Below are 23,120 nucleotides of genomic sequence, written 5' to 3' on the forward strand. Positions count from 1 at the left end.
TGGTTTGTTCAGTTGGTTATTTCAGTTTCACTATGATTAAAAGGAGTATGCTGTCACATGTCAAACTGAAATGATTAATAGCGAGAGGGTTTGTGTATGTGTGTGTGTGTGAATATGTGTGCTTTGAATTATCAACAATTTCAAAAAAGTGACCGAAATACTGGAATGCACATTGAAAAAGCATAAACCATTACATCAACATATTAAATCAATTAAAAGTTTTATTTTTGCCAATTTTTGGTTTCTCTTAGTGCATCCCAAGATAGCCGTTGTTCTCGACCGTTTATATACTGCCTGCAGACATGAATCGTTTAGTGAAATAAATTTTCTATGAGTCAGATCATGGTCGATGAAAGTTTCCTCTCTGTTTGTGCAATAAAAGCGTTCTCTCTTTTGATTTTCCGTTGGTTCTTGATTCACCGCGATGCGAGATATTTTCTAGGTCCAGGCGAACCTACTATAAAAACGTATTAATTTTAAGACAAGAACCAATGTAGGATGGTAGAAAAAAAGGCCGAACCTCTTATATAAACAAGTCAAGCGATAATAAAATCAACGTGATGCTAAAACAAGCATTGATATACATTTGCTTTTTAAACTTTTCGTTTGCATTAAACGCGCTTATCTCGTCGGCTTTTTTATATGATGTTTCTGGCACACAGTAAAAAAAAAAAAGCTAATAATTTTTTCATCGCATTTTGGTGTTCATGACAAACAGCAATCCATAATTTCATAATGCGTCAATATTTACTCTGTAAGTCTTTATTAAAAAAGAAGGGGCGAAGAACTTTTATTCGGAAAGAAGCTTAATAAAATCATATTTTTTGCTCTTGCGAATGGAGTAAAAAAATATGCGAGATATGATCATCAAGTGTTTGCATTTCGCTTCACAAAAAGGATTAATACTTTTCAAGCGAAATATTCTTTTATTCTCTCTATCTTTTTTTGCATTTTTTTTTTTTCAACAATTCTTAAAGAAACATAAAAATCTCCCGTCACTTTCATATCGTATGTAGTAGCAACGATAGAAATGTCCGTGTCGTTTTTTACTGGCTTTTTCGTAATTTTTTTCCTTGCCACTTTTCCAAATTGTGTGGAGAACGTGATTCATAATCTCTAATGAAAAATGCGCATTTGATGCCTGTGATTTTCCCTCTAATATTGTAAAATACGCTGAATAAACAGTGTTGAATACGTGGTGGCACGGTACAAAAAAAAAAAACAAAATTAAACGGGAATGAATTTTCATAGCATAAAATTGTATTTTAAAATGAGGCCAAATTTATAAATCTTTTTTTTTTCGCTGTGTCTTTCTTTTGCCGATCTGTGTGCGTGTGACGAAATAAGAGCACGGAAACAGTATGCGGTGCATAAAAAAGCTTCTGCATAAAATTTTACGTCGGTTTTCTTAATTAGAATGTTTTTGTGTAGCTTTTATCAATAACATTGGTGTTACGTTGAATGTGATACTTAGCAAAAAAAATGTGCGAGAATAAAAAAAACGTATATTGGTGTTTTCATGTGCAAGTGCTTCGCATATCATTTTGCCTCAGAGTGTATACAGAGTGCTGTCTATATTTTCATTTGTGAACTTTCTTTTATCATACATTCGCTTTTTTCGCACATTTTATAATGTAATACTTTAAAAACTTTTTTATGACATTCACCGCTACATTGAGTCAGAGTGCTTTGGTTTCTCTTTCGGTTTTTTCAGTCTGTGGTATTACCTATTCTCTTTTTTCAACGTATTGGCGAAAGAAAAAGATATCATCCATTTTCGGATTTTTCAATTGTTGATTGCCTGACTATGACTTATGCGCTACCTCTGTCACTTTTATTATTTTATAATGCGAATATGGTTTGGCTTAAGACACTTCATTCCCAATGGCTTCTTCATGAGCGAGCAGAAAAATAAGAAATATTGTTAAAGCCAACGATATATACGATAAAGCGTTAGTATTATTAGATTATTAACAAAAATAAATACTTTTTCCCTTCGTTGCATTCTCTCATCAGTTCGTTTTTGTGTTCATGATTGTCATTTTTCGTTTGCCATTCAACCAACAAGTTATATTTACGAATATCTGTTTGTTTGTGCGTTTTTTCTTTTCGCATATGTAAGCAGAAAATGCACACACAAACACGACAATAATGCGACGAAAATGTTCATCAGAAGTTGTGAAAAGGAATAATTTTACTCTTATTCGTTTCGTCCTTTTTCATCGTTTCAACATCTCTTCTATTCTGTCTTACTTTCATTCTTCTTCCTTCCTTTTGGTGATTGAATCTGCATTCAGGGAAAAACACTGAATGTAAACAATAGGGAAAAAACTACATAACTACACAACGACAAATCAACATCGCTTGTATTTCTATACATGTCATACATGGGCATGCAAAAAAATTAAGGAGGGGGGTCCACCGGCCACTCAAAAAACCCTAGCAAATCAAGACATTTTTTGTCGCGAAAAACCCTAGCAATTTTAAAGATTTTTCTATTCCTCACAAACTTGAAAAGCAAAAAAAAAGGTCTTCAATTTTTTCGCAAAAAACTCTAGCAAATCGAAAGAATTTTCGGCTGTCGTCGGGAGGGGGTACCTCGGACGATTCAAGGAGGGGTTATCCGGGCTTACAACCCCCTGTGCCCATGTTTGATACAAGTAGCATCGCGTTTTCCACTTCATTTTGTTTGCCATTCTACAAGCTATTCAACAATAACAAAAGATGTATTGAAAAAAAGGAGAGAAAAACACACACCATTTGCATTATTGATAAGGCTTTTGTTTAAATAAACACATACAAACGATGCAACAGCAAACGAAAGTGGGTGACAGCGATCAGGAACAGTGTTTCGAAATGATTGAAAGCACATCAATGATACAATAGCATTTTCGATTATATGTATACATGTGTGTACTTTTTTTCATATTGATTCCCATGAATATAGCACCAAACTTTTTCAGTTGTATTTTGGACACTTTTCATTTTTGCATTTATATACTGCATGAATATGGATATGAGAGAAGTGTGCTCCAAACTGAACTGGCGAATGTGACATGTTTTTTTTTTCGTATTCAGCCGTCACATAGGGCGAAAAACAGTAAATTTTGTTCCAAAAAGTTTCACTAATTCGAGAGAATACCACTTAAAAATCCCGACGTCGAAAGAAAATCGCATTCGAATGCACTTTGAATGAAATTGATTTTTTTTTTCATTTACGACTTGCATATAAAAAAGAAAGAAATCGAGTTGAATTTAAAACTTTAAAAGTGGTCACATCTTGAGGGAAGTATTACAAAATAGTTTCGACAAACCAACCGAATCTCTTTGACTCAATGTGATATATAAAAAAGAAAGTTTATTGCACGAATCTGGTTCATAAATTAAACGAGAATGAATAACATTCCACTTTATATATTGTCTTGAACAAGTGGATTCTTTTTTGGTTAGCGGATATTTTCAATAACCATACATCCACAAGTAATATCATGTTCCACATAAAATTACAGGAATGTGCATTTTATGGTTTTGATCAAAATTGCCATTCATGCGATACGTTATGTTTCGCCACCTTTTACTCTCTTACATTTTCAACTGAATGTATGCATGCACATTGCACACTGTAGTGCGCACATAATTATCATACATAAAATCGTATCAACTTAGGGGTGACATTTTAAAAGAAATCTTCATTTGAAATTGACATTTTTCATTCGCCAACAAGTTTTTGATATCAATATATTCGAAACAAAAAGCGCACATTTTGTTGGCAGTGAAAATTTTAAATGTTGACGAAATTTTTTTTTTTCAATGGAAACCTCTACGAACCGATTTTGTTTCGAATAAAAAGAAATACATTGCAAAGACCCCTAGGAATGAGCTTAACGATGTAGTTGGGTATGACACATTATTATATATTTTTTTTTTTTTTTTCAAAAATGAACTTCATTTTAATATTTCAGAGTTATTCGATGTGACACTTTCAGTCAGATGCAACTATTCTGTTCACAATGGAGGAAAATCGATTATACGATATAAGCTTGCTTCATTTTATTATTATTATTTTTTTGGTATGGTATCGTTCTTTTGACTGTGTCAATGAACGAACCAACCAAATTGTATAATTTTATTATTTCCAAGTTGAATGATGATAGCAACCGTAAAGTTAAAAAATGGCTCAAATATCCGTGTCACTTGAGCAATGAATATGCAAGATTCTTTTGAGCAGTCGCTCTACATTTATTTTTTGTTATTTACCTTGAGGGCACAGTCGATGGCAATTGCATTGAACAGCACTCACTCACGCACTTTGCACATTATATGTGTTCAGATGCGTTTTTTTCTTTTTTTATATGTGTTCCAATAATATGAAATAAAGTTTGAGCTGGTTTTGTGCAGTGACTAAGTTTTAAACTAAGTTTTAACATTGTAGACGACAAACAATGTCGAACGGAGTTTCTTTTTTTTTCTATACAAAAAAGAATGAATAAACCAGCTTTTGTGTTCATTCACAGGATAGTCAAGTGAAGAAAAAAAATTAAGAGAAATCACATAATCATCGTTCAGTATTCGATCAACAGCTTCAATATGCTTTTTACTTCACGAACATAATCAATGTTGAATGTGAAAAGAGCGAGCACATAAAAATTCGTATTCAATGTTCCAAAATGTTTTCCGATCGTCATACGATTCTTGTAACATTTTTTTTTTTCGTCGTCACATTCAAGCATCACTTTTGTTTAGTTATGTTATCGAGCAATTCGTAAGCAAATAAAACGAAGAAAAAAAAATTATATAAAATTGCATCACATGAATCGGTGTCCATCACCAAAGTTCTTGATAGAGTAGACGCACAATAGACAACAATAAGAACAAATAGAAGTCGATGAAAGGAACGAGAAATGTGTTTGAAACTTTAATAGTTTAGTTAAATAAAATGTGTATTCTTACAAGTTTATTTCGGTGCACGAATGTGCCAAGAGCTAGGAAAATAAGTTGTTCATGTCAGTGTCCGCAAGAAGCTATTGAACAAAAATTGTCCCATGCTTTACAATACATTTATGACGTTCGACGGAGAGCAAAACGACAACGAATGAATAAAAAAGAACAAATAAACTTTTGGAATGAATCATGGCATTTTTTTGCCTCGTAAATTTAGTTTTTGCGCTTGTAATTTGGAAGTTTTATTCGATTCTCATCTTTTGAACAAATCGAAGCAATCTTTTTTCAAAAAAAAAAAAAAAAAAAAAACCGGAAATATTTGAGCTTTAATGGCTGTGCTCATCAATTTTTGAAACTTGAGGCATTTTTCTCGTTCATCCACGCTCGCTCTCTTGCTTCGATCCATATTTGAAATTTTCTCTCCGAACACAAGTCAAAACTTTTTTTAAGCCTTGTGCATTTCATTTGTTTTATTTTTGTTGGTGTTTTTTTTTTCTTTCTCCAATAGGTTCATCGATGTGCCAATAGAAAGTTGCGGCAAAGCAAGCCCGATGCGTGTTGCACTTCAAGCATCCTCACCTGATTTGCTATTAACTTTACTTCGGTAAGTGTTTGTGATGTTTTATTTTTCCACATGATTGCATTTTTACCAATAAAGTCAGCGACACACATCCAATTGTGTGCACTCAACTAGCAGATATCAAAACTATGATGTTAATCGGAATCAAAGTTAAAACAACGAAATAAACTAGTAAATATTTAAAACGACGCAACCATTGGTAGCCAATATGTTTGAACACAAAACTTTTGGCTTCAACCTCCGATGGGCAAATGTCGAATTTGTTGTTCGATTATCGAGAACCAGCACATTTGTGTGTACGTTTGTGTGAAATCGGAATGGTCCGCTCTACATTAACACGATGTTTTATTTAAAGCTTCATTTTATTCCCGATGAAAACGAACATAAAGTGCTGTATATAAACTACACTAGTTTTCGTTTATCTTTCAAATTGAATACATTGCATTGCAATCAGGCATACAATTCAAGTAAAAAGCTTTTAGCCATTCAATTCATTAATGTTATTATAAAATTTATTGACTAAACATACTATAATGTTCATACATGGCCTCTTACACTTGCCATTACTCTTACTCAATGGATGCGGTATTATGTAAACAATTTTGCAATGCAACCGCCCATTTTGTTTTCTATCCCATAAATGTTGCTCTAAACTTGAAGTAAAACAAACTTGACGTTAAGAATTGATTTAAATTGTTTGCTGTTGTGCTTTGCATGTGCAAACAATTTAATGTCGCAAATAGTGTTATCGATACACCATACCATCGATGTCGTTGCCGTATTCTGTCACCTTCTATTTTTCTCCCTCTCTTTTTATCACAACCATCTATTGGCAAAGCCATCGAAAACATTAACTCAATGTGCACTGAATTATGTGGATGTGCGTATATATTATAAGTGTATTGTTCAGTTAACAAATATAAATTGCCATTTACCGTATTTCAATGCAATGTATGGCTTATTTAAAAATTAATTGGAGTAAAAGCGTTTGTTCATTCGATGCCTTGTTCGCAAACGCACAAACACAAAAGTGGAGCGCGTTCATTGAGCCAATGAAGCATTTTAAATAAATGAAAAATGTTACCCGTATTATTTTGTATAAATGTTTTATTAAGGTGACATGATGGTTGGCATATATCTGTTAAATCTTTATAGAGGTGAATACATTTTATAGTGTTGAATAGTGATTAGTTTCAATAAGACGTAGACAGTGTCGAAAGTAAGCGATTTCACATTGACGGAAATAAAATAAAACATAATGTTCAGTTTCGAATGAGTTCTGAGTTGTGCAAAACGCATAAGCAACGAACCAAGCGAACGATGTGAAGAAAGAGTTAAAGAAAAGATAGGCAGTGGCAGTGGCAGGATGAAATAAAGAGATGACAGTCTTGTTTGACAATATATACATTATATCGCATGCTACCATCATTTTTGATTCGACACGAATGTTGACTGACTGAGTGTGTATGCTGTGATAACATTGAAAGCAATTTCACGCACTAAGTGTATTTCGAAAATGGAAATGCTTGCAACGGCAAACATGCACACACGCACACATATCACATAGTGTGATCAACACGAATATGTTCTCATTGCCTAGTTATCGTATAACTATTTTGAATGGCACATACATTTGACTCCTTTTTGCATAATATTTACATCGGCAAGTGAACGTGTTAACTTTAATATGCCACAATTCGCCGAATTACCATAGTGCCGCGTACATCAGTTTTAATGAAAATGATAAAATTGCACGGAACACATAATGTGCTTTTTGTGCGTGAAGTGTTGTGTGTGATGGTGGCCCGGTGTTGATATGGCGTGCATACTGCAATGCCACTCGTTCGTCATCGTTTCGTAAAATCTCATAAAATTGTTGGGAGTAAATAAATGAAATTAATGGAATGCTTAGAATCAACTTATGCCATTGCCGTGTGCAATAGATTCGACTAAAGTGGCGTTGTAAAGATGAAAACTTAGACACGTTTAACAGGGCCGGTATTCTAGAACAATCCACAAAAATCGTTCGGAATCATTTGTTTATATAAACAACTCAGCTCAGTGAAAACAATAAAAGTTATTGTTATAATTATATTAACACTCACATTACTACAATCACTATAACAACCACTTCTATTGTTTTCAGTCCGATTCAGCACCTGACCGTAGCTAATATTTTGAGTGTGTAACAATTTTTTTTATATTTTCAATGTTTGGCGACAAATGTAGAGCTCTATTAAAGTTATATTTTGGTACTTTTGGTGTCCATATTTGACGCCAAACGTTGAAAAGATAATAAAATATTAGTTTCAAATGAATAGTCCGCTCATTATATTGTCGGAATAATTCCACTGTTGAAAGAGGTGTCGGAATAATTCCGAACAAAATAAGTGGAATATTGTTTATTTTTTTTTGTCTTATGAATAACGACTATTATTCTCGTTATGTGCTACAATATTATTCAAAACAATATTCATTCATAGAAATATGTTTTTCGGAATAATTCCGAACAAATTGATCGAAAAGTGGCATTAGAATAGCGGCCCAGGCTTAACGCATTTCACCATATGCTACAAACAATTTTTTGGAACAGTTTCAGCTTTATATGCATTCGCATATGCTGCGCTACATCATCAATTCATGACATACATGCATGCGCACGGTTTGAAATTCTAAGGGCGGTCAAATGTGAACATTTTGATTTTCGGAGGGGGAAACGCGATGAGAGATACTAAGGGGGTTAATCATCTTTTTCCCGAAAAGTAATGATGGGGATCTTTTCGAAGAACCTTCGTTTGTTTGAAGAATTCATTGTAGAAAATTAAAAAATGTTCGAGCACGTGAGTGAAGATTTGATGTCAAATTTGTAATGGGGGGGAGGGTGATAAATTCGGACGCGCCCAAGTGTGGGAGTAAAGTCTCAAACTTTTAGTGAAAAAATCCTGACGTGTTGAAGTCCTGGAATCCCTCCATTGCGCATATATGATACCACACCAAACTTTTGATATTTTTGCAAAAATTATAAAAAACTTTTTCACGCAAATTTGAAACATTGAGTGAATAAATTAATTTGTAAATTGGTCATCTTAACAACATCCTTTAGGAAACTTCATCCTCATACATAAACTTAATACGCAAAAAAACAGTACACAGAAATCTCTTTCGACAGCACATAATATCGTTATAATACTGGAATAATTTAACTCATGCACAGTTTATAATTCGATTTTCATATTTTTTCTTGAGCTAGTCTTTTGAGGAATAATTCACAAAACAACGAGTGATTTTTGCATTTTATTATTTCTTCTGTTTGAAATTTGATGCACTTTTGTTCACTACTATCGATTACTATATTTAAAGAAAATAGTACTATATTTGGGCAAGTATTTGGGTAATGGGTACAACGCTTTTGTTTTATATTTAAGATATCACAAAACTTGGCAAAATTGTTCATTGTAATACTGACAAGTTTATCATATACTTGCTTCAAATTTGCATCAACTGCATAATGATTCCGAACACTCTCTTCTCATTCATGCACTACTTAATATGACAAAAAGAAAAAAACCGTATTTCAAAATGTAATCCAAGAATGGGAACAGACTATTCGGAATCAATACGCAATTGATTCAAATTTGGAAGAAGTAGCAAAAAAACATCAACGCCTTATCTCTATTGATAGCCCCTTTAGCCTACTTTTACGTGAGGAACACATGTAGAAATAATCCCGAAACAATTAGAAGTGAATGGAGACCGATACGTGTAGGAGCCACTAGATTTGCCAATCGTTTATCAAATTTTTATTGTAGGACGCAGTGCCCTGATACTGAAGGTTTTGTAATTGATATGAAATCTGCACTTGGTATTTAATCATGAATGTTTGAAAACAAGATTAAGTTCATGCAAAATAATAATAAATGTTGAAATGGAAACAATGCTTTTCAATGTCTTATGAATGCATTTTTCATCCTTCAAAATCTCGTACACCGCACCTTTTTCAAATTAAGACTTAAAAAAACAGATCTTCATTTTTCATTGAAATTTTTGATTAACAATATAAAACGTGGCCATATTCAACCCTTTGTCTTGGCTTCATACAAAACTATCAATTATGAATATCGTACTAAATGGCTTAAGAAAATACAATGACGGTTTTTAATATGTGAAGTTTCTTGAACATTCAGAAGTACTTTAGAATGTTTAAAAATTATCGTACTCATTAAAATTTAAACAAAAATAAATGTGGATGAAAAATTTCACATACACTTCTATACAATGTACGATGTAATATGCTGATATTTAGTAATAAAACAATTTTTAATTATAAAATAATTGGCATAACTTCAATTTGTTCCAGTTATAAAACGACGTGTTGTGTAAAATTCCTGAAAAAACCTGTTTAATTTGATACAAAATTAATATCTATTCCAAGACTTCAGATTCAAGTTTTGTTCTTGAACCGATTACTTGATATAGTGATGTAAATAAGAAAATTGAATGTCTTCTCAGAGTCATGCTGAATTTATCTATTTTCAGCCAGTTGAATCGAATCAGCTTAGGCCGCCAATGAAAAGTTTTAAGTTAAGTTTTCTATCAATTATAACTTGAAACGGTTCGGTTTTCATTGCAACAGCCGATCGAAAGCAATATTGACAACGTATATGCTATTCTATCTTTAATCATCAATTAAATTGTACTTCAATTACAAAGATTTGTTGTGATTGTCATATTTGGTTTTCGCTTTAAATGGATTTTCACTTATTACTGTACTTCACATATACCATTTAAACATACGAACAAACTATCATAATGAACACATTCAAAATAGTTTTAGTTTGGCTGCACTTTGACGATAGCTTATAATCACCCAACAAATTCTGAACATTTTCTATTGTGTTGTGCTGCAACTCTCTAATGATAAATTAATAATGTAAAGTGAATTGAAAGAAAGTTCAAATATGCAAGATATTTTAATCCGTCATGCGCGCTCTCTGTTGCAGAAATTTTCTCTTGTATTTTAATAGGATTGTGTATCGCTTCAATTGTAGCGCGATGGGCGCATGATAAGTAAGCATTTCCGTACAATAACTCTAACTGTTGTGTTCATATTTCATAAGTCTCCCTATATACCGTCCCACTATACACTGATATTCAGAAAACACACAATAAAAATTTATTAAAATTGTGTCATCATGCAACTTCTATTGCATGTATCATTTACTTGGGTCACTTGTCTCAAGGGAACGAACAAAAAAAAACCGAAATCTCATGGGTATTCTGTGTCGAAGCGACAAAAATTTGAAGTCGATATAAAAAAAAATCATCACAAATGATAATATCGTCTTGTTTTTGCGTGTTTTATTATCCTCCCATCCAATTGAATGTTCTTAATTCCGAAAAAGGTGATTGACGAGTAGTAAAAATGCAAAAATTTCAAGTTGTTTTTTGTGTACATGAATTGAAATGTGCGTGTTTATGACAAATGCCCACAAAATAATAATAATATTGATCATAAAAATGCTGTTTTTTCATCGTTCGGTATTATTTATTGTTTTTTTTTTATACAAACAGGGGCATTAATAATGCCAGTTGTTGTTGAAGTTCGAGTAAATGAAACAATGATTTCGATCGAATTCACATAAACGAGTGTGCATGTTCAATTTCAGTTAGAATCTCAATAGAGCGACCCAACACAAAAGCTAAAACATTCCAAATACTTTTGATGGACAATTTTATGTGTGCTTTTTGTTTTTTGTTTTTCGTGCTCTCAGTGCTTTTTATGGCGCATTGTATTATTTCATTGCTCTACATTTGCGCGGCGTTTTTCTCGTTCAATTTTCCTTTAAGCATCGGCTGTTTGTTTGTTTTTGTCTCTTACTGATAACCTTTTGTTGCTATCGTTTTTTTTGTGCCGAAGCCTTTTGTGCCAATCATTCCTTTTTGTTTATGGTCGAACGCAGTCAGAAAACAAAAACCACGTATATCATCATTTAAATCGTAGCTGAATTGTGCATTTTTTTCCTCCATCTTCCCATATAAATACAATCTTTACATAAAGTAATTTCACTCTTTACATTCCCTTAGATAATTTCAGCCAGTCTTTTATCTAGGTTATTGAGTTTTTATGATCTTTCTTCCGTTGCGATGCATCGCAACACCATTTTGTTGTTTGATTTTCAGCCCATTAAAAATGAAAGAAAGATGAGATAGAAAATGTTGTAAAATTTCCACATTGGTGCATATAGAATTCATGTTAGCCAATAAAATGACTAATTGCAAACAATAGTGTAAAGTTTGTGAAATTTGTGCCAAATGATTTGGTATTCATGGTCACAGTTGTGTACCAATAAAGAGAACACACAATTTTAGATGTTTTGGGCGCATCGAATAAACCTAAATGGTGTCAGCATGTCAAAAATCATTTCAGATTTGTGTGAGTCGAGTTTGCGCTCAAATTATCCACAAGAAAGTAATCTTCTGATATCTCAGCGTTGCGGGGATGACGATTTACCACACAGTAGCATTTTTACGCCCTCATATTGATGTGTATCACAATCACAAATATTACAATAAAGTACCCATTTCGCTTTACCCTCCAATTTCAAGTGTGTCATCGTATCATGATTCCATAAATGAGTCAGTATGGTAGCAATTGGAATCGATATTGCCATAGCAGTTTGACCAGCGAAAGGTCGACATAAAACCGTTTACATGTATCTTTTTCTGGACTTTTTTTTTCTCTCTACATAACAATATAATTGTAATTTTAGTCAGCGTTTTTTTATTCGTTCAATGATTACAAATGCTAGCTAAGAATGCAACAATTGAATGTGTTGAATGTTCGACTATAAATCTTGACCGCTCTTATTTGAAATCAAATAAATGCTAGCATTTCGATGACACTCGAAAATAAGATCAATTTAGATTGGAATGGCATCGATGAGAATGAGGATGACAACAAAATGAGCATATATAAAAAGGGAAGCGCATCGAATATTGCCATAAATTTAATAAATGAAAGAAAATTGAATTTCCATATAAAATGAGCCTATTCATCGCTCAATCGAATTTCAAGTTCGTATCACCATTCTCTGAACGTATATTTATATTTATAGTGATTTCAATATTTATTTTTTCGGCAGCAATTAATTTGTAGCGTCATTATTTTGAACTTCGAATTTGAAGCTCTTTGCCGAATAGCATTGATACTTACAATAATCAATGCAATAATCCAAACAAATTCCATCCATTTTACATTTCACATTGAATTTTCATTTTATGCCATGTTATAATGTTACTAAATGATATTTACATCATTTTCTTATAGATATGGTGCCAATTCAAATCCGAAGGACGGCGGAATGATGCCAATCATTGCGATATTGGATAAGTTGGTTGAAGCGCCATCTACACAAATACATGTCGAAACATGTTTGAAAATTCTACTGAAAACTGTGCCCGCAATTGAAATGCCATACAAGGTAATATATCAAAAATGGAATATTATTTTTATCTTCATATTCACTGTTTCCAATTTACTCTAATACTAACTAAATCACAATTTTCTTGTTCTGTATTTAGCCATTCACATTTGAGCATCGAAAGGGGATCTTTATTGAAAAGTACGAGATTTTATTTGAAAGAGGTTGCATTAAACAACAACAAGTATTCGGTGTAATGGACTTAAAACATTTGTGCAGGTATGATGAAATGAGTTCATATACAGAATTTTGAACTTTTGCTACCAATTTATTCATGATGGATCGATGGCAATGTGAAATAGGTAGAAAACCAATGAATGGCATTTTCATTAAATGTTTGTAATTAATTTGAATGTAAGGTATTGATTAAATGGGTTAAACCATCGGGTTTTTCAACATATGCAATTCATTTTTACAAAATTCAATTTGTCATTTTGGCACAGACACAGATACACATCATGCTTAATCCACTGGATGAACTACATAGTATGTAGTATTGTAAGTTTTAAATGTAGACAGATTTACCATATCACTAATTTAATACAAATTAATGTGGATGCTCACATTTGTAAATGCCATTCAACCATCTTCATCGCATTCATTAAAGTCTTATTACATCTCACAGTGTATTTGTCTCGATTGACTTCTTCACTGGGTTCTTCACTGGCATGTGAAAGCACCCCTCGAATTGATGATATAAATAGAATTTATCTATCTAAATAAACAAAGATGGATTTATGTTCATTGTCGAAAGAGCACGAACACACATAATTAACAAATACCAAATCACCTGTTTTGATGATAATTTGACCCTATTTCGATTACATACTATTGACATATTGGTTTATGGTATTGATGAATTCAAGACACAAGTAATGACAAAACTTGTGTTACAAGAATTGAAAGGTGATCTTAACTTGATGCAAGTGCCATACAATCAATGCGGATCAATTTACAATGCTTTGTAAGATACAAATTGTGACAACAAATATTCAATTCTTGTCATTTATTAGCCGATGGCATTTTGAGCCAAAATTTGACCGAAACCACACCAATTACTATGTAAATTAAACAATTTTTACTCCATATTTTCATTACAAAAAGCTTACTGCATATGTATAATGGTAAATATGTTCCAATCTCCGTCATACATATGCAATTACTACCATTTCTCAAATTATACGGCACAAAAATGGCAGATATGCGTATTGTGATGTGTTGTTGTTGTTTGTCTATACATTTTCCGTCAACAGTACGCATTTTACACCGCAAACACAAACATAAAATCAACTTACATGCATATTCGATGTTAGATTGGAAATTGGGAAATATTTTGTATACTCATATTTTGGCATGCTTTCAGTTTCCTTTTTTCATTCGAATTATCTCTTTTTTGTTGAAATCACAAACCATTATTGGTATTTCGGAAATGTTCAGTTTCATTATTTAGTGCAAAGCAACAACATCAAATAATTCGATACGTTTCGATATCTGCCGTGTTTAAACTTACCTACTACCATCTATTTTTTTAATGCTTGCGGTGATATGTGTATCAAATACACTGAAAACCATAAGAGCATAAAATTTGCAGCATTTACACACGATTCATTATCGCCATTTCATTGAAATGCGAGCATGCCCTAAATATGCCTATAGGTCTTGATATGCACTTGAACGTTATCATCATTACCGTTGCGATCTCATTTTCTCAATTGTGCGAAACAAATGTTCATCTTTGCTATAAATGTGCTGCAATGAATGGCATTAAAATGTAATTCATATGCAAACATTTTTCTGACGAAGAACGAAACATCATAAATCAATAATTCGAGCTTAGATTATTCGATAGATTTGGTTAATGCATCGATATGAAAATGAATTCAACATAATTAGAGTCTTAATGCGCAAATTGTGAAACAATGAAGTCGATGCTACGATGATAAAAAAAACTGGGTTTGTTTTATTGCCTGAGGCACTTAATAATGGTCAAATAAATGAATTGACCCATTGCCAAATTGATATTATCATTGCATCGGGTATTGTTTTGTCTTTTTTTTATTGTTGCGCACGTCTGCTTCAAATCTTCACATCATTGTCCGAACATCATTAAGTAGAGATGTATGCACTGAAACACAGCAACCAGATCATAACATGGTTACGAATACTTGATGTGAAAAATATAATTCAGCTTCAAGTCTCATAAAATGATTGAAACTCCTTAGCCAAACTTCTTTAATTCGTTGAATGTTGTCAACTATTATATGTGTTGAAATAATTAAAAGAAGTGTCATCAAATGTATTTATATGTTGGAAATAATTCAATACTCAATGTATAACATTGAGCGCGCTTAGATAAGTAACCACCATCATTACGTTGGATATGACCACTGGTACGATTCGTTCATAGTTGATGTGACCATTTGAACTCAAGATTGGCATGGCCATGGATAGGGTGAAAGCGATGGATCGAGAGCATTAGGGGTGGATTCAGAATGGAAAAAACCTGACATAAATACATGCACATATGTTGCCTTCGTTGTAGACAGATAATTCGGTGCTAAATTCATGTTTGTACTTGTGCCTGCGTGTTTCGTGTTTTTGTTAAGGCCAAAATGTGAATATTTTGATTTTCCAACCGCTCAAACTAATCATTCATATGGATGCTTAATTACTTTCGGTTGTAACGGATTTACGATTCAACAATTAAATAGATTACATAGTCCCAAACAGATTAAATCTTTTGTTATATATGGAGCGTATTCTTTGTTTATTTGTTTGTTGAGAATATGCATGGTTTAGGTTTAAGTACCAATCTGCTCACCCCACTTTCTTTCATATATATATTTTTTTTTTGTGAGGTTACTGTGTTAGCCGATTTTTACCATTATTAGAAGTGGATTTGCTATAGCCAGTCGCCCCCTTTTAATCCTAAATTTCAATCGCATGTCTCTTTTGTCCAGATATCGCTTAGTTTGTGTGGCGCAAATTGTTTCCATGACAATGTATACGGAGAACCATGAGATGACAACACAAAATTAATCGCATATACAGGCTATATACGTTTCAAGTAAATAAATGTAGAAAGCTGTCGTTGTAGAAACATACAATGGTTTCCGGAATCAAGTAAAACTTTGCAGTTGTCAGCACAGCTACACACCACTTTTATGGAAATGAACAAGTCGCTGTTATAGGCCAGCAAATAAATAAAAATTAATTCTTTCCGCCACTATTGCCGATCATGGTGATGACGATGCCGATGCTACCAACACTATTCAAGCAGTTTTTATTGTTGCTGTTGTTTGCATTGAACGCCATCAACGCACAACTGTCACACAAATGCATTTTATTTCATTGCTGGCATTTGAACAATTCATCGTAACATTCAGAATTCGTGTCGAAAAGTATTCGCAATGCAGGAGAAAATTTATCAACCACTTGTCAAACAGCTAGCAAAACTCACTTTATATTATGAAATGGAAAATTAAATTCATTTATGAAATATTTAAAGAATTCATCGTCTTATAGAATATTTGAGATAAATTTTCCAGTGGATTAAGCAGAACATCAGAGATATCATAAATACTAAACCACCGCACGTATACATGCCATCAGCATTTTGGTATGCTATTTGCATTGCCATAATATACACAGAGAGAAACAGAGAGACATATCCGTTGGATTATTTTGTTCTCTTTGCGTTTAAGTATTATTCGTTTAGTGTTTGTGCTTGAACTTCGCATCGCTTCGAAATAATGGGTGTGTGACCCAGCAATATACACAAGTGAATGACATATTAAGTTTGGTTTATTAATAAAATCTATTTGTTTTATATCAATTTGTATGTTTGTTTTGTATCCAAATTAAAATTCATCATTGTTCTATACAACAACAATGGCACGACGTTGAAGAATCAAGCGAAACGCACCCAACAATAGATGATAAATCGAATTGAATGCACAAATCGACCAAATAACTGTTGCTTTTAAATGGCAAATGGTATGCAGAGAACAGTGCTTAATGCTTATGCTTTTGCTACATACGCATTATGCTCCATTATATCAACGTAACCGAAAAATATGTCAAGCGAATATTTCACCATTTTGAATGTCATCACTTCAAATGCCATGAATAAAATATTTTCACATGGATCTATACCACACATAAATTTTCTTTTGCAATGACAACTTTTGGTTGAAATCATGCTACGTGATCGATGCATGCTAAAAAATGTTTTGCAATATTCAAGCCGATGCATACAGTGGTGCGATGCCTGCAAGCCATTTCAATCATAAAGCATTCGCATCTATTTTCTAAGCTCGCATACATGCTAATGCATTCGATATATTGTAAATTTGAAACTGCGCTAAATGGGAGGAAAAGGCACATTTTAGAACTAAATTAACAAATAGTTTTGAAAAAAAAAACTAAAGTATGTTTCATATATCTCATAAATTAAAACAGAAAATCTAACTAATGACCACCGCAACCATGATGAAATAAAGCTCGTTCCAAAAGTGACAGTTAATATAAATTTAGTTCATGGAACTGTTGCGAACGATTAAAGCCAGCGACGACGAGAAAAAATGTGACTACGTGATTTGTACATTGTAAAAGAAAGAACGGGCTGTAACTCACTCACTGGCTGTGCCCTGTGGTAACAAGCAACAACATTTTTGTCAAAGTAGAGATAGAGTGCAAAAGAAAAATAAAATGGAAATTATATAGTTGAAAGAGAAATGATGTCCTTTTTCCATATTTTTTTAACTCTCTCTCTCTCTCTCTCTCTCTCTCTCTCTCAATGGTTCTTATCTTTGAACTGTTCGAAATGAGACTTTATGTGCATGGCTGCGTGACACGTGTGCGTGCCTTGTCGCATGTATGCTCGTGGGACTTTTAATGAAAACTGAACCACCAGTTATGCTTGGATACAGTTTTTTATTGATGTTTTCTAATCCTTTTGTTGCTTATTTATCGACCGTGCATTTATTACCCTCTATTTGAAAACTCATCTTATCATAATGATCCCAACTAAATATATTTTACATGTTTTTGTTCATTACATTTGAGTTGGTCAAAATGGGCAAGTAAATTTTCAACTCATTTATATATATACCATTTAAATATTATTTGGATGAACCTTTTAATTAATTCAAATAAACTTGTACCGAGCTTTAAATCATTCAACAAGCAGAGAGATTAGTTTTTAAATTGATTAACCCGATTATTTCATTTGATTTGCGAATAAAGAAGTTTTGCCAACCAAATTGAACATGACAAATGATTTAAGCTCAACATGGAAATGCATAATCACTGCATTAACATAATTATCATTGGTTGTGATTTTGTAAAACGATATAATGAATATTCAAAATTCAATTGTTGTTCAATTATAGATTTTGTCACTAGAGAATATTTTAACATTTATATACATGTATTGCTGCATTTTATTGTACATTTGCCAAACATTGTCAGTGCATAAGAATTATAAAGTACATGGGCAAATAAAATGCGGCTTAAATAAGAATTCAAATGAATTTCTTGAATAAGCAATTCTAGCATGCCAACTGGAATTCGTGTGTTGTGAAAATGTTGAAGAGTAGACGTAACTTTTGACAGAAATAAATACGATGCCATAATCTGTGGCCGATCCATTCGATAAAGCTGAACATTTTGTACATACACATAAATCCTATTTGGTTGAATTGGCATGCAAATTTTTGCGAAAGCACATGAAGCACGAACCAATCGAATGATTGAAATATTGCAAATTTTCAGCCGTTGCCTCCGTTTTTCATTTATTTGAATTGTGAAAGACACATACACACAAGCTGATATATCCAATTTTTGTATCATGCAATTTACTTGTTATTTTCAAACATTTCGTCGTATTCTTTATTTTCTTATTTTGCAACATTTCACCGTTTACACGTTGTTATTTGTGTCATTCTTCAAAAAAGAGTGTTCCATTTTCATCTATATACTTTTTTCTCGGTATTTCACCATTTGCTCAAAAACAAGCATGGGCGCAAGTAAACTGAATTATTTTCGATCTAATGCTTTGGTCGCGCATTGAAAATTTGCTATATTTTTCTTTTATTCTATGGGAGAGACAGTAAGGAACATATAACGTGAACACAGTAAGCAGAAAACAGTTTATAAAAGATGTAGCAAGTATTTCGTCGCGAGAATTGTGTTACTGTGCTTCAATTTTATTTTCATAGGAATGTCACACATTCCTTAAGCAAACAACTTTTATGTTCCGTTTTTTATACAATCTCTTTTTTTTTGCCATAACGATGCTACTATTTCATCAAAACCAATATGCGTACATATATTTTATCAATGCCGCTATTCAATATCTAACCCGCTTGAATGCCATGCAGAATATTTTGTACAACAACATTTCGGCATTCAGTTGAATGTTTCAATTTATATGCGTGTGTGTGTGGCCGCATAACGATGGCGAGCTATTACAAGCAAAAACAACGTGAATATTTTGATAAAAGTTTCATATTCACCGTAACCAGGATAAAATGGAACGCGGAATAAAATCCACATGTACAAAAGTGATTGGGGGAAAATAATATGTTGAGAAAGCTTGCACAAATACCTATTGTATACGTGCGGCACATATGTATCAATATATCCAACCAACAAAATTTCAATTGAACACAACACAATCAGCCGGAATCAAAGGATGCCAGAGTGGAAACTATAGTCAGCCGGGAAATTGTTCGTCAAGGCAAAATATTGTACAGTGTACACACTTGATAATATATTCAACATTCATTTATCGATTTTATTCAAACAAAATTTATTACAATCAACCCACGTATCGATGAATTGTGCATGTACTTGCGAATGAGCATTTTATGACACAATAATTTGATGTACATGGTATTTTAGCAAAAATTTCATTCTCATTGCCTTTCTGTTGTTGTTCTCTTCTTTGCGATTATGCATTATCGTCTCTATTTTTCTCTGGCTCACACTTGTCTCTAATATATAATTTTATTTTTCTCGATAAATCGCATTTCTATCATCGCTTATTGATGCCTGTACAATTTATCATGTCAACATGTAAATTTCGGAGTGTTTTGTCAGTTGTGTGAACGTACAATCATATTGAATATTGGCATTATTTATTTTACATTGCATGTTTCTTTCATTCATTCGAGTCGCAATTTTTGTTTGGCAATGTTGTATTTGGTATGGTGTTTTTTCTCTACCGAATTTCGGTGTGCGAAAAAATGTGACGCAATCAGCTTTTGGTATGCGTTGTAGGTTCATCGTGCGTGTGGTAGCATTGTAAATAGTTTAAGCCAAAATTCTGTATACGTTGCATCACCGCCACGTTCTTCCATTATCTTTGTATACAATGCCGTCAGAAAGTTTGAGACCAAGCAAAAAAATGTCATACAATTTCATACAAATTGACGATTTTTTGGAGCAATATTTAATATATTTCAGAAAGAGCTAGACTCATAATTTTTTGCACACTTATTGTTTTATTTACGGAGAGTAAACTAGTGAAGTTTAAAAAATATCCGATGTTTGCACTTTCAAGTGTGAAAAAGGATTATTTTTCATACAAAATGTGTCATTTTTCACACTTGGTAGTGCAAACCTCGGATATTTTTTAAACGCGTAGATATTTTTGGTAAAACTTAACTAGTTTACTCTCCGTAAGTAAAATAATAAGTGTACAAAAAATTATGGGTCTAGCTATTTCCGAAATATATTGAATATGGCTCCAAAAAATCGTCAATTTGTATGAAATTGTATGAAAAAAATGAGCTTGGTTTCAAATTTTCTGACGGCACTGTATATATTTTGTATTTGTATAGATTTGATGCATGCAAAAGTCTGTTGTCGTGTCTCGCCACTTTTCGACTACTGACTTTTCACATTTTACGATGGGTTTGATGAATAAATTTTCGATGGCATCGGTTTGTAGCCACACGTCAAATATCAAAACGAAGCAAAAAGCTCCGATTCGCTGCAAGCAATTCAACTGATAGATTTTTCCATTCGGTCGTTCACTTCTTCGCCTCCCACATTTTTTTTTTTTTGCCATTCTCACTCAAACACTGTCCCCATTTTTTCCCCGTTCAGTATTATTCACGAGTCAAATACGTAGCTTTTGTTTATCTATGGCCAAAGTTACGTTTATTTCATGTATTATTTGTTTTACGGTTTTATTTTCTTTTCGATATTGCGTATGTGTGTATTTGAGATGTGAGAATCGTGTATTTTGTTTATCCTCCACTCTTTTCCCTTTACTTTTCTATGTTTGAACAAATGTGGGCAATCCATGTAATGCAATGCATACAGGTATATTAAAGCCACATAAACACATATCTGAACTTTTCTCGGTCGTTCTCTCTCTTTCTCATTCTCCTTTTCTCTTCCCTGCTCTTTATCCTTTACTCATTTTCTTGAATGCTCATTCCACCTCAATCTAAAGACAGCAGGTGAATTTGTGAGCATTTCCATTCTTTTTGATGTCTGAACTGGGATTCATAAATTTTGGATAGACACTTTGCCCAAAAACAAAGCAAAAAAAACTACCATCACTACAACATCCGAATCAGGGGAACACTTACTGAATATGTAGCTCACATGAAAGTAAAATAATTTCTGATATTTATTTTCTACTTTGAAACGCCGCACACAATTTCATTCGTCAGCATTAGCTACTTACATTTACGTCATGCTACTGTTTTTTATCTCATCGACTTCATTTTGATCTTCGGGTTCACTAATGCCATACACTCATGCTCTAAACACTTTATTTATGCAAAGCAATCAACGATCTAAAATAATATTTTCATTTTGATAATTGTTCAAGAATTGTTGAGTATAGATAGATAGAAATGAAAAGAGTTGATTGTTAACAAAACATCAACTGTGAATGTACCATTCCATTCATTATGGAGAAGAAAAGAATTTTATAAATTTTGCCAACGGCAAATGCTTAAAAGCAATTTCAATATCAGCCAAACTTCATTCGATAAAAACATTGCAATGAATTCGCATAGAATTTACTTAAAATATACAATTACATTTTCAAATGGTCGATATGCAAAATGCGATAAATGCTTTGCCGAAGGCACAAAATTCCATGTGATAAACGGCATGGTGTCTAGCATATTCTTTGTATCTTCTGCTTTTTCCTTCATCTCTGTCTTCCTTTTTTGTAGCTAAAAATTATTTTAATAAATTGAGGTAAAGAATTCTCAAATGGGTCGCACAGTTTAACTGCTGCATATATTTCGTATCGTTTTAAGGAACGATTCACTTGGAATGCATAATACGTTTTTTTTCTCTCTCGTTCGGAAATATGCAAACAAAACTCAATTCACTGTCCATTGAATAAAAACGAATTTTTAACAATTGCAATTGAAATTTGTAAATGGAGTGATATAAGTATCAATCACACTGCTCTGAGAATAGTATTCTCATATCAGCGCATGAACTTGGTTTGTGTGTGTGTATTTAGAAGGAAAATTGATATGAGATGATTCTATGAAAGTGTGTCTCTTTTATCTTAAAACAAATCAATGGAATAGAATTCATTTTGGAATCGTTTGAATTTGGCCCCATTCATTTAACCATATGTCAATAGATGTAGAGCGGAAAACGATAGAGTTTCATTTTTCTTTGTCGCAATAAAATGCCGTTCAGGTGTGCAATTTTCAAAAGCTCAGCCAAGTGAAATGTACCAAAGAAAAAGCGACGAAAGTCAAACATTTTCACCTTATATCAATTGATATAACCACATCGATACTGTGTGCGGCAACCGATTTTATAGCCCAGCATATGAATGAAGGATATGGAATAAATGGATGCGCTAAACTTTCTTTCTCTTTTTTTTTATGCTATAACGATAGCATGACGAAATCATGAACCCCATAAAACTGGCAACAAAGAATTTTATTTAAACTCAAAATTAATACAGCTCTTAAGAGACCATAAAGCACTTGTTGTTGCCTGTTGTGCAAACAACGATCCACTCACGTATTGCCAACGATAAATTGGCTGAAGCCAAAGGATACATAGATATATATATGTGTGTGTGTGTGTGTGTGTGTGTGTGTGTGTGTGTGTGTGTGTGT

At 32.9% G+C, this 23,120-nt stretch overlaps 2 protein-coding genes across 6 annotated transcripts in view; one reads left to right on the plus strand and one right to left on the minus strand.

Annotated features, from left to right (window-relative positions):
* LOC116345963 (guanylate cyclase soluble subunit beta-1) overlaps positions 1 to 23,120 on the minus strand; it is a 119,122-nt gene that overhangs the window by 11,609 nt on the left and 84,393 nt on the right. The gene's annotated exons all lie outside the window — the stretch shown is intronic.
* Positions 1 to 23,120, plus strand: part of LOC116345971 — a 28,283-nt gene that overhangs the window by 2,405 nt on the left and 2,758 nt on the right. For 2 of the 4 annotated variants that reach the window (XM_031775818.1, XM_031775816.1), the window contains exons 7-9: positions 5,450 to 5,545; positions 12,849 to 13,002; positions 13,103 to 13,221. In XM_031775818.1, the coding sequence (XP_031631678.1) occupies positions 5,450 to 5,545; positions 12,849 to 13,002; positions 13,103 to 13,221 (369 nt within the window). Of the gene's footprint in view, positions 1 to 5,449; positions 5,546 to 12,848; positions 13,003 to 13,102; positions 13,222 to 13,445; positions 13,501 to 15,962; positions 16,057 to 23,120 lie in introns of those variants that run through there. The other 2 variants (XM_031775815.1, XM_031775817.1) reach the window with 2 other exon arrangements.

Source organism: Contarinia nasturtii, unplaced genomic scaffold (genome assembly GCF_009176525.2).
Source record: "Contarinia nasturtii isolate CC-2019 unplaced genomic scaffold, AAFC_CNas_1.1 Cnas_scaffold_1371, whole genome shotgun sequence".
NCBI classification, from domain to species: Eukaryota; Metazoa; Arthropoda; class Insecta; order Diptera; family Cecidomyiidae; genus Contarinia; species Contarinia nasturtii.